This window comes from Dipodomys merriami, unplaced genomic scaffold (assembly GCF_024711535.1).
Source record: "Dipodomys merriami isolate MVZ:Mamm:240054 unplaced genomic scaffold, mDipMer1.0.p SCAF_31, whole genome shotgun sequence".
Lineage (NCBI taxonomy): Eukaryota > Metazoa > Chordata > Mammalia > Rodentia > Heteromyidae > Dipodomys > Dipodomys merriami.
The window spans coordinates 10,487,437-10,501,138 of NW_027204604.1; the positions used below are offsets into that span (position 1 = coordinate 10,487,437).

General features: G+C 55.6%; 1 protein-coding gene across 3 annotated transcripts in view; it reads right to left on the minus strand.

Moving 5' to 3' along the window:
- Positions 1-279: 279 nt before the first annotated feature.
- The window catches only part of Cdk18 (cyclin dependent kinase 18), a 30,124-nt gene continuing 16,701 nt past the window's right edge, over positions 280-13,702 (minus strand). For 2 of the 3 annotated variants that reach the window (XM_070041682.1, XM_070041680.1), the window contains exons 2-16: positions 10,552-10,695; positions 10,290-10,420; positions 9,415-9,540; positions 7,659-7,715; positions 7,230-7,344; positions 6,970-7,064; positions 6,604-6,666; positions 5,652-5,775; positions 5,376-5,496; positions 4,266-4,363; positions 3,959-4,064; positions 3,757-3,799; positions 2,967-3,057; positions 2,655-2,732; positions 280-1,650 (exon numbers count right to left, since the gene is read on the minus strand). In XM_070041682.1, the coding sequence (XP_069897783.1) occupies positions 1,616-1,650; positions 2,655-2,732; positions 2,967-3,057; positions 3,757-3,799; positions 3,959-4,064; positions 4,266-4,363; positions 5,376-5,496; positions 5,652-5,775; positions 6,604-6,666; positions 6,970-7,064; positions 7,230-7,344; positions 7,659-7,715; positions 9,415-9,540; positions 10,290-10,420; positions 10,552-10,669 (1,401 nt within the window). In that variant the 5' untranslated portion in view covers positions 10,670-10,695 and the 3' untranslated portion in view covers positions 280-1,615. Of the gene's footprint in view, positions 1,651-2,654; positions 2,733-2,966; positions 3,058-3,756; positions 3,800-3,958; positions 4,065-4,265; positions 4,364-5,375; positions 5,497-5,651; positions 5,776-6,603; positions 6,667-6,969; positions 7,065-7,229; positions 7,345-7,658; positions 7,716-9,414; positions 9,541-10,289; positions 10,421-10,551; positions 10,736-13,702 lie in introns of all 3 variants that reach the window. The other variant, XM_070041681.1, reaches the window with a different exon arrangement.

The window sequence follows — 13,702 nt, forward strand, 5'->3', positions numbered from 1 at the left end:
AGCTAGGAAACCATTTGGCGTTGGAGCTGCCAGGAAAGGATCAACAGCAGTGGCTGAATCCCAGGCCCTCCCCAGGACTCCCTCTGGTTTCCTTGGGTCAACCTCCCTCGGTGGGCAGAAGGCAGGACACAGGACACAGGCTGCCAGACCCTCCCCCATCCAAGGGGCAGTTCAGAGACACCCCTCCCCCGCGCCCCTCCCCCCACTTTGTGTATCCTTCCATTCTCTATCTCTAGTATCGATCTCCCAGTCAGCTTTCCAGCTAGACTGCTCGCCGCATTCTGTACAACATGAATTAAATATATTATCTGTCTTTGCACTGAGTCATAGGACATTCACAGTACAGGGGGGAGGTGTGGAGGGCTGGGGGTGGGGGGGAGAGTGAAGCCCAGACTCTCCAGGGTTGCTATTGGGGTGGGGGAGGGAAGCTTGTGGCTAAGTCAGAGCCTGGCCTCCCCTCAGCCTTCACCCTCTAGCTCCACCAAGTGTTGAGGAGACCTTGGGACTTAGTGTGCTGAGTGGGGTGTCTTCCCCTGGGGCTCCCCATTGGCCCCCGGAGTGGGGCCTTTGGGGGGTGAAGCCTGCTCCTATTTGTTCTCCCCTAGCTCACACAGTGCTGCCTGTGCCCTCCCTTTCATGGCCACTCTCTGTAGAGGGTCAGGTGGTCAGGACCACAGGGCTAGAAAGGGACTGAGGAAGGGCTGGCACAAATGTCAGGGTGACCCTGCATGTCGGAGCCAGGGCAGACTTATCAGCCATCAGGGGCGATAAGGTCCACAGGAGAGCTCTAAGAAGGGGAGCACAGGTAGGAGCTAGGCAGAGCTCCAAGGGTGGGGCACATTCTACCACCTGCCAATTTAAGGCAACTCCATCCAGACTGGGAGATGGGCGGGGGCTGGCCGAGGTGGCAGGAGTGCAGCTGGCAGTACCAGGTGGGCATGGGGCACTTTGGTGCTGCTCAGCCTTGGTTCAACCCCACGGGCACAAGGGGCCTCGAGTAGGGAGGGGGCTGAGAGCAGGGTGAGGGTGGTGTTTTAGGACACCAGGTTGGGCGTGGCCTTTGGCACACCCCTGAACATCCACAATTCCAGGGCCCCAGGCAAGTGTCACCCTCCTTCTTGCTCTCAGAGGGGAAGCATGTGAAATGCACGTAGGCTCCACGAGTCAAAAGCCTGGCAAGCCACGGAGGCAGGCAGGCAGGCAGGCCCTGGGGGAAGCCGGGCAGAGCCCATATTCAGGGCCTGGCATTCAGCCTGGTGCCTGCTTTCTCCTCTCCAGCATAACTCTGTGCTGGCAACCAAGCACTCTGGGCTGGGAGAGGGCTCAAGGTCCCTCCTTGCCCCCTCACCTCCTCTCAGGAAAGCCGCCCATACCCAGTTGCACAGTGGGTGACAGAGGGGTTGGTGTCTGGGCAGAAGGCCACAGGGAGGGGTGTGGGAAGCAGGGAGAGGAAACAGATGCGCCGAGCAGAGCTGCCAAGTGACCGGTCCCCAGGCTGGCCGCCGGCCCTCGTTCCTCAGTCCTCTGATGTCTGCACAGGCCCCGTCCTACCCAGAGTCGTGTTCCATGTCAACTCTGGTCCCCTGAGCTGTCACAGCATGGTGGGCATACATGCTCAGAAGATGCTTTGCCGCCGGCTCTTTCCTCGTCCTGGAGAAAGGAGGGAAATGGGTAGGACTTGCGTGGAGAACGCTAGGCTGACAAGTGGTCAGGTTTGAGCAGGACATTTGTTCCCCAGATGCTCTGAACAAGTGAGCAAGAGCATTCCCTAGGAAGTTGGGCAGACCTGGGTTCAAATCTCATCTCTGCAACTTAGGAGCTGTTGTGAGATTGTGACTCAGTCTCAGGGCTTTGGTTTCAGGAACTGTGAGATTAAAAAATGTTATAATTGGGCTGGGAAGGTGGCTCAGTGGTAGAGCACTTGCCTTGCATGCCTGAGGCCCTGGGTTCAATTCCTCAGCAGCACATAAGCAAAAAGAAAAAAGCCAGAAGTGGTGCTGTGGCTCAAGTGGTAAAGCGCTAGCCTTGAGCTGAAGAGCTGAGGGACAGTGCCCAGGCCCAGAGTTCAGGCCCCACGACTGGAACCCCCCCCCAAAAAAAAATGTTATAATTGCCGGGCGCTGGTGGCTCACACTTGCAATCCTAGCTACTCAGGAGGCTGAGATCTGAGGATCACAGTTCAAAGCCAGCCTGTGAGACTCTTATCTTCAATTAACCACCAGAAAACTAGAAGTGGCTCTGCGGCTCAAGTGGTAGTGCACTTGAAGAGCTCAGGGACATTGCCCAGGCCCAGAAAAAAAAAAAAAAAAGTTATAATACCCAGAGCATTTCAAGGATTAAATGACTTGTCATGTCCAAGGCCATCAGCAGTGCTAGGGACTAAGGGAAGTGCTCCCAGCACGCAGACCTACCAGAGAGCTCAGAGTCTACAGAGCGAAAATGTACCAGAGACAGCACCTATCTCCACCAGGGTGACTGTCAAGGGCAGTGTTCTGTCTAGGTGGGGGCTGAGGAGGGCGGGGGGTGGATGAAGCAGTGTGGGCAGAAATGCACTGCTGGCCCCAGTTCTGTTCCTTCAGAGACTAGCCCAAGTGGGGAGGGGCAGCTGGCCCAGCCATCTCTGTAAGGGGCATCGGGGAGGCACGGGGGCCTACCTGGCTGCTGGAAGGCTAAGCCACGGACACCTGGGTCCTTCTGAAGCTGGATCTCTTTCAGAGAGAAGATGGAGGCAGCTGGGTGAGGGAAGAGAAGGAGGGGAAGGGTTAGGTGGTTCTAGCCTGCTCCTGGACCCGCTGGACTCTATCCCACTGAGTCCACAGAGCTGACTACCCAGGCTGGGGAAGGACCTAACTTAAACGTGCCAGAGCCAGCCTTTGTAGTTCATGCTAGGTTCTCCCTACACACACCTGCTGTCCCCCAACTCTCTTTCCCTGCTTCCAAGCTGGCCTGTCCCCTCAGACACTCACTGTCTTCAAGCTGGTACACTCGTTCTCCCAGAGACCGGAAGTAGGGGTGACTCAGGGCCGCCTCTGCTGACATGCGACTCTTCGATTCATACTGAAAGACACAGGGTGGGCTATTAGGTCCTGCTGGGGGCCTGTGGGGACCCCTTAGGTAGTACAACTCCTACGTTCAGTTAGATCACCAAGATGGGGGAGGACTGAGTCATTCCTGAGAAGGAAGCCCTGAGGGTTAGCAGTTGGCCCGCACCTGATCTGATCCAAGCCCAAAGCTCCCAAGATCCAGTCACAAACAAGAGTAGAAATGGGGGTTCAGAGGAGCGACTACCTCTTGGGATGGAAATACACAGGCTAGAGTAGCGGTGATTATCACCTAAGTAATGGTAAATATTAGGTAATACCAATAACTGCCCTTTTATTGAGTACTTGCTCCAAGAAAGGAGGTATGGCACCTCTGACGATGGTGTATCCTCACCATCATCCTACCAAGTATGTGTTGTTAATTATACCTGTGACCCAAGGCACTGGATGGAGCTCAAGGCCAGTAACCCAGAACCTGTCCAAAACTATGCAGCTACAGAGCGGATCTGATCTAGGCATGATGTGAGGGGCACAGAGTAAAAGGCTGAGAATGGCAGCCAGAGTCCCTCTTTGGCCTTGGGGAAGCACAGAGTGGGTGTTTGTAGGGGCACCCAAAGCTTTTTTGAGTACCAGAACCATTTAAGTTGGAGTACAGGGGGCTTGGGGCCTGGACATTTTGGCAGCCTCTCTCTGGGCGGGCTGGGAGGACGCTCACCAGGAGGAGGCTGGTCAGGAGGTTAATGCCATCTGTATCCAACCTGCAAGAAGGAGACACTGGCACAGGTTTTGCTTGGGTGGCTGCGGCCTCATGGAGGAAGAGCCAGTCGGGAGCCCAGTGGGAGGGGAGGGACTACCAGGGGGTGTGGCTTTGGGGGCGTGGTCACAGGGTGGGAGCGGTTCGGTTGGGGCGTGGCTACCTGGGGGCGTGGCTAAGCAGCGGCTGCGGCAGGTAAGGGGGGAAGTTGTAGGTTCGGAACTCGGACAGGGCAGTCACACCGGGCCACGTCTCTTCTGTAGGGGTCCCTGGAGAGACGGAGCGAGGATAGGGAGAATGTGAGACGCTCGACCAACAGGGAGGGGACAGCAAAGAACACCACGCAGGACGCGGGATCCCCGCCTAGCTGGCCGGGCCCGGCCGCCCCGCCCCGTCCCTGCGCGCCGGGGCCGGGCGGAGTTCTAGCGACCCCTGGCGGTGAGAGCGAGGGCGCGGAGGAGGAGACTGACCCAGGAGGCGGAAGATGAGGTGCAGCTCCTCCTTGACCGTGGACCCCGGGAACAGGGGCCTCCCTGTGGCCATCTCGTAGTGGATGCAGCCCACGCCCCTGGGGGAGCAAGGGTGGCATCAGAAAGGGGCGGCCGCCCTTCCCGGGGCTGCTCCACCAGGGAACCGAGGACGCCCTCCCACAGGGGGCTGGACCAGCCCCAGGACAGTCTCTCCTTGGGGACATCCGGGAGCCCTAGGGAAGATGACTTCGGCCCTTCCCCCGGCGAGTCTTGCATCTGCCCTGCCTCTCCCAGACGCAAACATCCATTCTGGGGAGCCTCCAAAGCACATGCAAAGTTCAGCCAGAAATCCATGCGCCAGCATTTACATTTAGGCTGCTTTTCATTTTACTCTACATCATATACTTGTCAATTTTAACACCAAAATAATAATACACCCTTTCTAGAATGTTCACTAGTACTGATACTTGGGGAAATATTCTTCATATTTACTGAAGATTCTTCCTAATACTACCTCCTCCTCCCCACAGCGTACCCAGCAGTTACTTTTAGGAATCTTTTAGTCTTTCAGGGTCTGTTCAAGCAGGGAAAAGTAATCTATTTTCAGACTTCTGTTAGGAGTCAGGGTCTTTCTGTGTAGCTCAGGCTGGCCTCCAAATTGTGATCTTCCAGCCTCGGCCTCCCAAGTGCTGAGATCGAAGTTCTGAATTAACATGCCAAGATTTCACACCTAATTTTATTTTTATTTATTAATTGATTGATTGATTGCCAGTCCTGGGGCTTGAACTCAGAGCTTGAGCATTATCCTTGAACTCTTTCTGCTCAAAGCTGGCATTCTACCACTTGAGCCACAGCTCCACTTCTGGCATTTGAGATAATACTCCCACGAAATTTCCTGCCCAGGATGACTTCAAACCACAATTAGCTCTCAGCCTCCTGAGTAGCTAGGATGTCAGGCATGAGGCACCAGTGCCCAGTTTTCAGACCTAATTTTAGAACAGCCAGTGCAGTGGGGACCTTTAGATCTATTAGTCACAGAGGTTAGATAGTTCTTTTCAAAGTCTAGGGGTGTGGGTACCCCTCTCCCTCCCTGTGGCCCTGTTCACTCACCACATATCAATGGGGGTGGAGTACTCTGTGGATCCCAGCAGCACATCGGGGGGCCTGTACCACAGGGTCACCACCTCATTGGAGTAGGTCTTCGTGGGCACTGACTTGGCCCGGGCCAGTCCTAGGGACAGACTTATCACTGAACCTCTGTGTCCGGTGTTGGGGGCTGGGGGTCAGCCACTACGGCCTTCTGCACAGCACCTGCATCCTGGGGAGGCTGTGTACCCCAGGCGGGTCAGACCGACCTGCCGGCCCTCACCCAGCCCCTGGCCTCACCAAAGTCAGCCAGCTTCAGCTCGCCTCTCTCGTTGATGAGCAGGTTCTGGGGCTTCAGGTCCCGGTGCAGGATCTTGCGGCGGTGGCAGTAAGCCAGGCCTCGGAGAAGCTGGAACATGAAGATCTAGGGAGGAGGGAAGAGAAAGGAGATCTGGAAGGCAGGAGCAGGTCCACCTGGGGGACCCTCTCTCTGTCTGTGCCCTGGGCTGGGCTGGGAATGGAAACAGCACGATGCCACCTGGTTCTGCTGCCTATCCTGCAGCCCCATTGTGAGCTCTGTGCAGACCCGGGGGCCCCATACAGAGGGGAGGCCCAGGTGTATGAAGGAGGCTGAGAGTGTGAGGCCAGGAAGGTCTGTAGGCAGGGAGATGGGGAACACAGAGGGTCAGGAAAGCTAGACACCCTTGTGTTTTGTCAGTTGTAGGGCTTGAACTCAGCGTCTGGGTGCTGTCCCTGAGCTTTTTTGTTCAAGGCTAGAGCCCTACCACTTTGAGCCACAGCACCACTTCCAGCTTTCTGGTGGTTAATTGGAGATAAGAGTCTCACGATTTTCCTGCTCAGGCTGGCTTTGAACCAGGATCCTCAGATTTCAGCCTCCTGAGTAACTAGGATTTCAGGCATGAGCCACTAGCGCCCAGCTATGCTTAGATCTTTAACAGATGTTAGAAGCGCCATCTAATCCTCTATAAGCGGCCATCTATCCCTCTGGGTTTCCTGGGAGAAACTTCCCTCCATTGGACAGATGAAGAAACTGGCGCTAAGCAGCAGAGAGGGATTCGTGTCAGTGGCTAGCAGCAGGTGTGTGTGGGTCCCTGGGCTAAGATGCCCGGCCCCTTCCCTCCTTCCAGCAGCGTCAGCAGCCAGGGTGGTGAGGTGGGTTCCCTTGCTGGGCTACAGGGCAGGTAGCTAGCAAGGTGGGGCAGGGAGAGGTCCCTGCCTCGGAGACTCTCACCTTGACATTGTGCATGCTCATGAGGTTCCCACAGTGGTCCAAATACTGCTTGAGGTCACTGTCCTGGAACACAGAGCCCGGCTCAGTCCTGCCCTGGCCCCTGCCTGGCCAGTGGTCCAGACACAGGCTGAGACAAAACCCTCCCAGGCCTCTGGGAGTTGGACAGGCCCCCCCTGGCTCTGAACTGCTCTGAAACCTGAGCCCTTCGCCCACACCTGCAGGGAGCATCTGAGAGCCTGACTCTACAGCAAGACCTGGGTCACCCCCACCACAGCCCTCCCACACCCTCCCCCACCTCTCCCCTCCCCTACTTCATCCCACCACAAGGAGGAAAGAGGCTGCCAGCCCCCCCTCAGCCCAGCTCACCAGGTACTCAAACACCAGGGTGAGGGAGCGGTCTGTGTGGATGAGGTCATGTAGGGTCACAATATTGGCGTGCTTCAGATTCTTCAGTAGAGACACTGGGGAGACAGGCCCGCCTGGGTCCCTGGGCCCACATAACCCCCTCACACCCTCTCTTCCTTCCTGGGGTTCACCTTCCAGGGCCTCCACCCTGGGCTCCCACCTCCCGGATGCCCCAGGGTATGTGTGTGTATGGGGGGAGGGGGGGTCCCCAGCCGCTGTACCCTCTCGGATGGCAGTGCAGGGCGCCCCTTCCTCGTGCTCCAGCCGGATCTCCTTTAGGGCCACCAGGTTCTCTGTCAGCTTGCTGCGCCCCTTGAAGACCGTGGCGTAGGTGCCCTGGGGTAAGGATCCCACTGGTTGGCGCCAGATGTGCTCAGACCCCACTCTTCCCATCCTGTGCCTTCCCCTCCAGGCCTCTGCTCGGCTTGAGCGCCTCTCTCCCTCAGCCTCCACTGAAATCCTGTTTCTTCCCAAGCTCACTTGCTCCGCACAGCCCCTGTAGCAAGTACCGGGACAGAGAGGGAGGCGCCTTCCTCAACTCCCAGCATGCTTGGCGCTCTAAGCTACGCCGTGTTCTCGACAGAGGTGAGGATGACTGGACCAAAACCTTCCTGCTTGGCTCCCAGTGAAGCCCATGCCCAGCCTCTTACCTCCCCGAGTTTGTCCAGTTTCACGTACGTTTCCAGTTTTCCAAAGCCGATATCAGACTGAAGGGAAGACACAAAGCACCATGAGACCAAAGGCCCCAGCCGCCTGTACTCTCAGACCTTCCCCTCCAGCCTCTAGCTGCCACTTCTGCTTTCCCTCAGCTCTGTGAGAGCCCAGGGAAGTCTGCGTTTCTTTCTCCTCTGATAGTCAGGGATGGGGAGCCCAGAGTAGCAGGGCCTTGGGTGGGAGGTGAGCCCACCCCACTCCCCTGTTTGACTCTGGCTTGCTCAGATAGCTAGATCCTTGGGGCAAGGCTAGTTTTCATCATGCCAGGGTCAGGGCAGAACCCACCGCCCCAGCAGTGTCTCCCATCACCACCTCTCTTCCAGCTCAGGAGGACCTAACTCTTTTTCAGCTTTGTGTGTGTGTGTGTGTGGGGGGTACTGGTGATTGAACTCGGCCTCACACATGCTAGGCAAGTGCACTGCCACTCAAGCCACGCCCCAGGGCTTTCCTGCTTTTAACAGAAGCTCCCCTTTTTGCCCAGACTGGCCTCAGATTTCCATCTTTCTCCCTAATTCCTGCAGCATAGCCAGGATTATAGCTGTGTGCCACCATGCCCAGCCCAGGTGGATTTTTTGTTTTACTTAACATTTTATTCACATATATTAATTATACAAGGGAGTTGGTTTCTATTCATGCATATAAATGTACTTTGATCATATCTACTCCCTTTATCATTCTTTCTTGTATATTGTCCCCTCTTTTTAACGGTTTCATCATTCTATCTTCATACATATTGTATTTCTCTCCAATTCTCACATGCATGCACACACACACACATACATCATCATCATCATCATCATCATCATCATCATCATCATCATCATCACCACCATCATCACCCTCTCATTCTCCTGCGTTCAGCTATTAGTATTTTTTTTCTTGGCAGTGTAGGCTTTGAACTCAGAGACTCATACTGGCTAGGCTGGCACTCTACCACTTGGGCCACACCTCCACACCTGTATTTCATTTTTCCAGGCTGGCCTTGTATTCCCAATCCTCCTACCTCTGTCTTTCAAGCAGCAGGGATTACAGGTGTGCACCACAACACCTAGTTTATACCCAACTCTTGACAGATTTCCTGCTGCCACCAGACAGGCTGATTCTACAGGCATCTGAAGTGGCTGAGCTTTTTTTTTTTTTTTTTTTTTTTTTGTCGGTCGTGGGGCTTGAACTCTGGGCCTGGGCGCTGTCCCTCAGCTCTTCAGCTCAAGGCAAGCGCTCTACCACTTGAGCTACAGCGCCACTTCCGGTTTTTCTGGTGGTTTTATTGGAGATAGGAGTCTCACGGTCTTTCCTGCCTGGGCTGGCTTTGAACCGCGATCCTCAGATCTCAGCCTCCTGAGTAGCTAGGATTACAGGCGTGAGCCACCAGCGCCCGGCCTGGCTGAGCTTTGTAAGATGCTCCCAACAAACCTGAGAGGCAGCTAGGAGCGGAAAGCTCATGCCAGGTGCTCTGCTGGGTCTTCATGCAGGGAGATCTCGGGGGCTGAGCACCAGCTGGGACCATCAGGCAATAGCCGATGAAGTTGGACTGTCTATTTGAATGCACTGAGGCCAGCAGGTGGCGCCAGAGGCCGAGCAATCTTTCTGGCACAGCTACGGGCCTCAGCTGGGCCAAGTCCGGCCCGGACAGTTCCATAGCCATGCTGGGGTGGGTGTCCTGCCTTTGTGACCTGCCCTATGGGGACTCACCAGGGAGGCACGGCGGGACATGCGGCTGACCGGCTTGGGCAGGTCTGGGTTCTCCAGCTGTAGCTTCTGCAGGAATTCCTGGGGCAGTCGGATATCCATGGGCAGAGAGAGCCTCTTGCTGATGTCCTGGGGGAGGGGGGCCATGGGGTGGGGACACAATATTAGCTCAAGGGGTAGCTAAGGCCCACACCCCCACTCTCTTTCCCTGTAGATTAAATCCAGCAAGGACAAACCAAAGGCTGTGAGCCCAGGCTTACAACTTCTTCACAGGCATGCTCAGAGACATATATGAACACGACAGCATGGCTGTGTGACATTAAGAGAAATCTTCCCCTCTCTGGCCTACGTGCTATGACCGACGTTAGTTCTGTAAGCATGTTTTTCCTACCCTGGTCACATATATGTGAGTCATAAGCTGTCTGCTGTACTCCAGGAACTTTTAAAGACTTGTCATCTCATCCACACCGTGACTTTATTGAGTTAATTTTTGTTGGTCCTGGGGCCTGAACTCTGGGCCTGGGCACTGTCCCTCAACTCTTCAGCTCAAGGCTAGCACTCTACCACTTTGAGCCACAGCACCACTTCCAGTTTTTGAGTGGTTAATTAGAGATAAGAGTCTCATGGGGACTTTTCTGCCCGGGTTAGCTTTGAGCAGCGATCCTCAGATCTCAGCCTCCTGAGTAGCTAGGATGACAGCTGTGAGTCACCGGTGCCCGGCCTTTGACCTCTTTAAAGACAAGGAGACTGCAGTGTACACAGATTGAGTGAATGTCACGGAACGAATGACAGAGGAGGGATTTGAACCCACAACCAGGGCAGCCTTGTATATCCATCTGCTGCTGAGGCATGTGGCAGCCAGGAGGGGGCGCTCTCACCTCCATGGAGAAGCGCCGCTGGTTCTGTCGCCGGGAGTAGAGCAGGCCAGGTGACAGCCGCCCGGGCTCCCCACCGCTGTCTTCACTGGGCTCCGGTGGGGCATCTCTGCCAAGGGGACTGAGCTGCAGGTCTGAGAGGGACAGGCGTCAGCTTCCCGCCCTGCCACCGGTCAGAACAGGGGACACAGCCCCCAGCCACCCTTCTCCCCAGGGTCCCGAGGCAGGGTAGGCCCCGCCCGAGGCCAGGCAGCCTGACCCTCACCCTCGTTCCTCCGGGTGTGGAGCTGGTTGAACTGCTCGCTGAGCTCAGCCTCCTCGATGGTCTCCGTGCGGGGCACGGACAGCGAGAAGCGGCGCTTGAAGTTCTTCATTTTGTTCATGGTCAGCGAGGACCAGCAGAGAGGCCCTGGGATGGAGGCGGGAAGAGCAAGGCCACGCCTGCAGGTCTACCCCAAATGCGAGTCAGGGTCTGCTCTGTCCAGCAGGCCTGCTGCCCTGCCCACTGTGGTCACCCATCCCTCCCCCTGGAGTACTCAGGGCCTCGGGTGCTCTACAACTTGATCCATGACCACAGCCCTTTTTGCTTCATTCATTCATTCACTCATCATTCATTTATTGGTGTCAGTACTAGGGCTTGAACTCAGGGCCTAGACTTCCATTCCTTAGCTTTTTGCTCAAGGGTGGTGCTCTACCACTTGAGCCACAGCTCTATCTCTGGCTTTTTGGTGATTCATTGAACTGATGGATTTTCCTGCCTGGACTGGCTTTGAACTGTGTTCCTCAGATGTCAGCCTCCTGAGTAGCAAGGATTACAGGCTTGAGCCACTGACACCCAGTGGCTACTTATTTCTTTGTAGACTCTCACTTTTTTGCCGGGGTTAGCTTGGACGTCGATCCGCCTATTTACATCTCCAACATAGCTGGGACACAGCTGGGATGACAGTCACACATCACCATGCCCTGCTTATTAGTTGAAATGGAGTCTGGTGAACTTCTCCTCCACCCTTGGGATGGCTTCAAACTGCAATCGCCCAAATTTCACCCTCCTAATTAGCTAGGGCCACAGGTGTGAGCCATCATACCAGCTCACACAGTAGGTAGGCCTCTTAATCAGACTCCTAGCTCCCTGAGGGCCTAACTCATATCTCCCTCTGGTGACTCAGCCATCCTGCTCCCCAGGGAAGAGGGTCCCAATACTACTGGGCAGGACAGTGGGCATAATGCACAAAGAGCTGGGGTCTCTAGGGCTCGGGGAGGGCTGGGGTGGTAGGAGGGGAGACAGACTGGGGTATTCGCAGGCAGAAGCTCTGGTAAGGGCCTTGTTGACTGGTGTCCACGGCTGCCCTTCACCGTGGCCCAGGCCTTTTGACACCCTCTGCTCCAAGCCCCATTCTACCTTGATACTGACATCGGAAGTGCCATTGTCACCAGAAGTGACCCTGGCTTATGCTAGGTCCCCAGGAGCTGGGAAAAGAGCAGATGCATGGGTCTGGAGCAGATGCATGGGTCTGGAGCAGCCAGAAAGCTCAGGAAGCACAGAAGTTGGCCAGAAACAGAGTCAGCCGCAGAGAAGGGGAGGCTGGAGCCCCAGGGCAGGCTGGGTATGCAGTATGGGTGGGGCAGCTCTGCAGGGCCATGCTTCAGCCAGGAAAGAAGGTTCTCTCCCCCGCAGCCCAGCCCCCATGGCCCGCTGCTCACAGCCCGGGCTTCCCACAGGCCCTGAACCCCAAAGCAGCGCTGTCCCCACGATTTCATCAGCTCCCGGGGCAGCCGCCTCCAGCCTCCCCAGACCTCTCCAACTGCAGAGGGGCAGCAGGGGCCTAGTGGCTTCACAACCCTCCCTCCTCCCCCCCGCCCAGGATGGGGGGCCCCTGAGCTCCCCCCTCATTCTGGACTCAGTCCCCTCCTGGAGGATGCTCAGGCCTGCCACTGGCCAGGGCCTCGTTGCCAAGGCAACCAGGCCCCTCCTGAATCTTTCTGGTTTAAGGGATTATGGGTCAGTAACATGTTTGCTTTGCTTAATGATCACAGCCTCCTGGCCTCCGCAGGCCTGCATGCTCCCCCTGCATGCTCCCCCTGCATGCTCCCCCCGAGCCCAGGCTGGTGCCTGTCAGAGAAGAAGCCATGGCACTGAGTTGCCAGCAAAGCCTATCTCTGCCAAGAGCTCTGATGTCTGACTCGGTTCAGCAAAATGATGACCTGAGCACCTACTCTGTGCTATCCTGTGCTAGGCACTCGGGTTGCAGAGGTGGCTAAAGTGCGGACCCTGAGCTCAGGGGACTCGGGGCTGGCGAGGCTGCCTGGGTGTTAAGGCAGCTCAGAGCTCTTCATCCGCCTCTGCCGATCCTCATCATCCACCCAGCCTCACTCTTGCAGCCAGCCACTTCTGGGGCTGTGAGGGCCAGAGGTCTGGAACCGGTTCCCAATGGGCATCCCCCCCTGCCTTACACCTTGGGGTACAGTGTTCAGCCAGTGTCCCCCGGGGCGGGGAGACTTCATGCGGTGGCAGGCTGGGATGTTCTCTGTACAGATCATTGTCTGCAATGCTGGCTGAACATTAATATCACCAGTGAGCAGGGTGACAAAAAAAAAACACAAAAAACCATCTTCCTGGGTCTCACCCCTGGGTCTCTGTAGGCCTGACTGGGAAAATGATTTATTTTTTTCTACTATCCGGGGAGCTGACCCAGGGCCTGCACATGGTAGGCAAAGAAAACGTGCTGTTAAAAAAAATGTCTCATTTTATTTATTGTATTTTTTTTTGAGATAGGACCTCAATATATAGGCCAGGCTAGCCTTGAACTCTGGATCTTCAGCCTCATTCTATTGAGGGATTGGACTGCAGGCATGACCTACCACACCTGGCAGAAAATGCATTTTTTTGGTGGGGTCAGTTGTGGTGCTTGAACTCAGAGCCTGGGCACCATCCCTGAACTTTCTTGCTCAATGGAGGCTAGCACTCTACCACTTTGAGCCACAGCTCAAAGATTTTAAGTGGTTAATTGGACATAAGAGTTTCACAAGCTGGGGGGGAGGGGGGAGGCTGGGAAGGGATGTGAAGGGTAAACAAAGGAGGAGGCTGCAATGCTTGGTAAGAAATGTACGCATTATCCTGCCCATGTAATTGTAACTCCTCTGTACAGTATGTTCACAAATAAAATTAAATTAAATTAAAAAAAAAAAGAGTTTCACAAGCAGGCTGGGAAGGTGGCTCAGTGGTAGAGTGCTTGCCTTGCATGCATGAGGCCCTGGGTTCAATTCCTCAGCACCACATAAGCAGAAAAAAAAGCCAGAAGTGGCACTGTGGCTCAAGTGGTAGAGCGCTAGCCTTGAGCTGAAGAGTTGAGGGACAGCACCCAGGCCCAGAGTTCAGGCCCATGACTGGACCAAAAAAAAGAAGAAGAAGAAAAAAA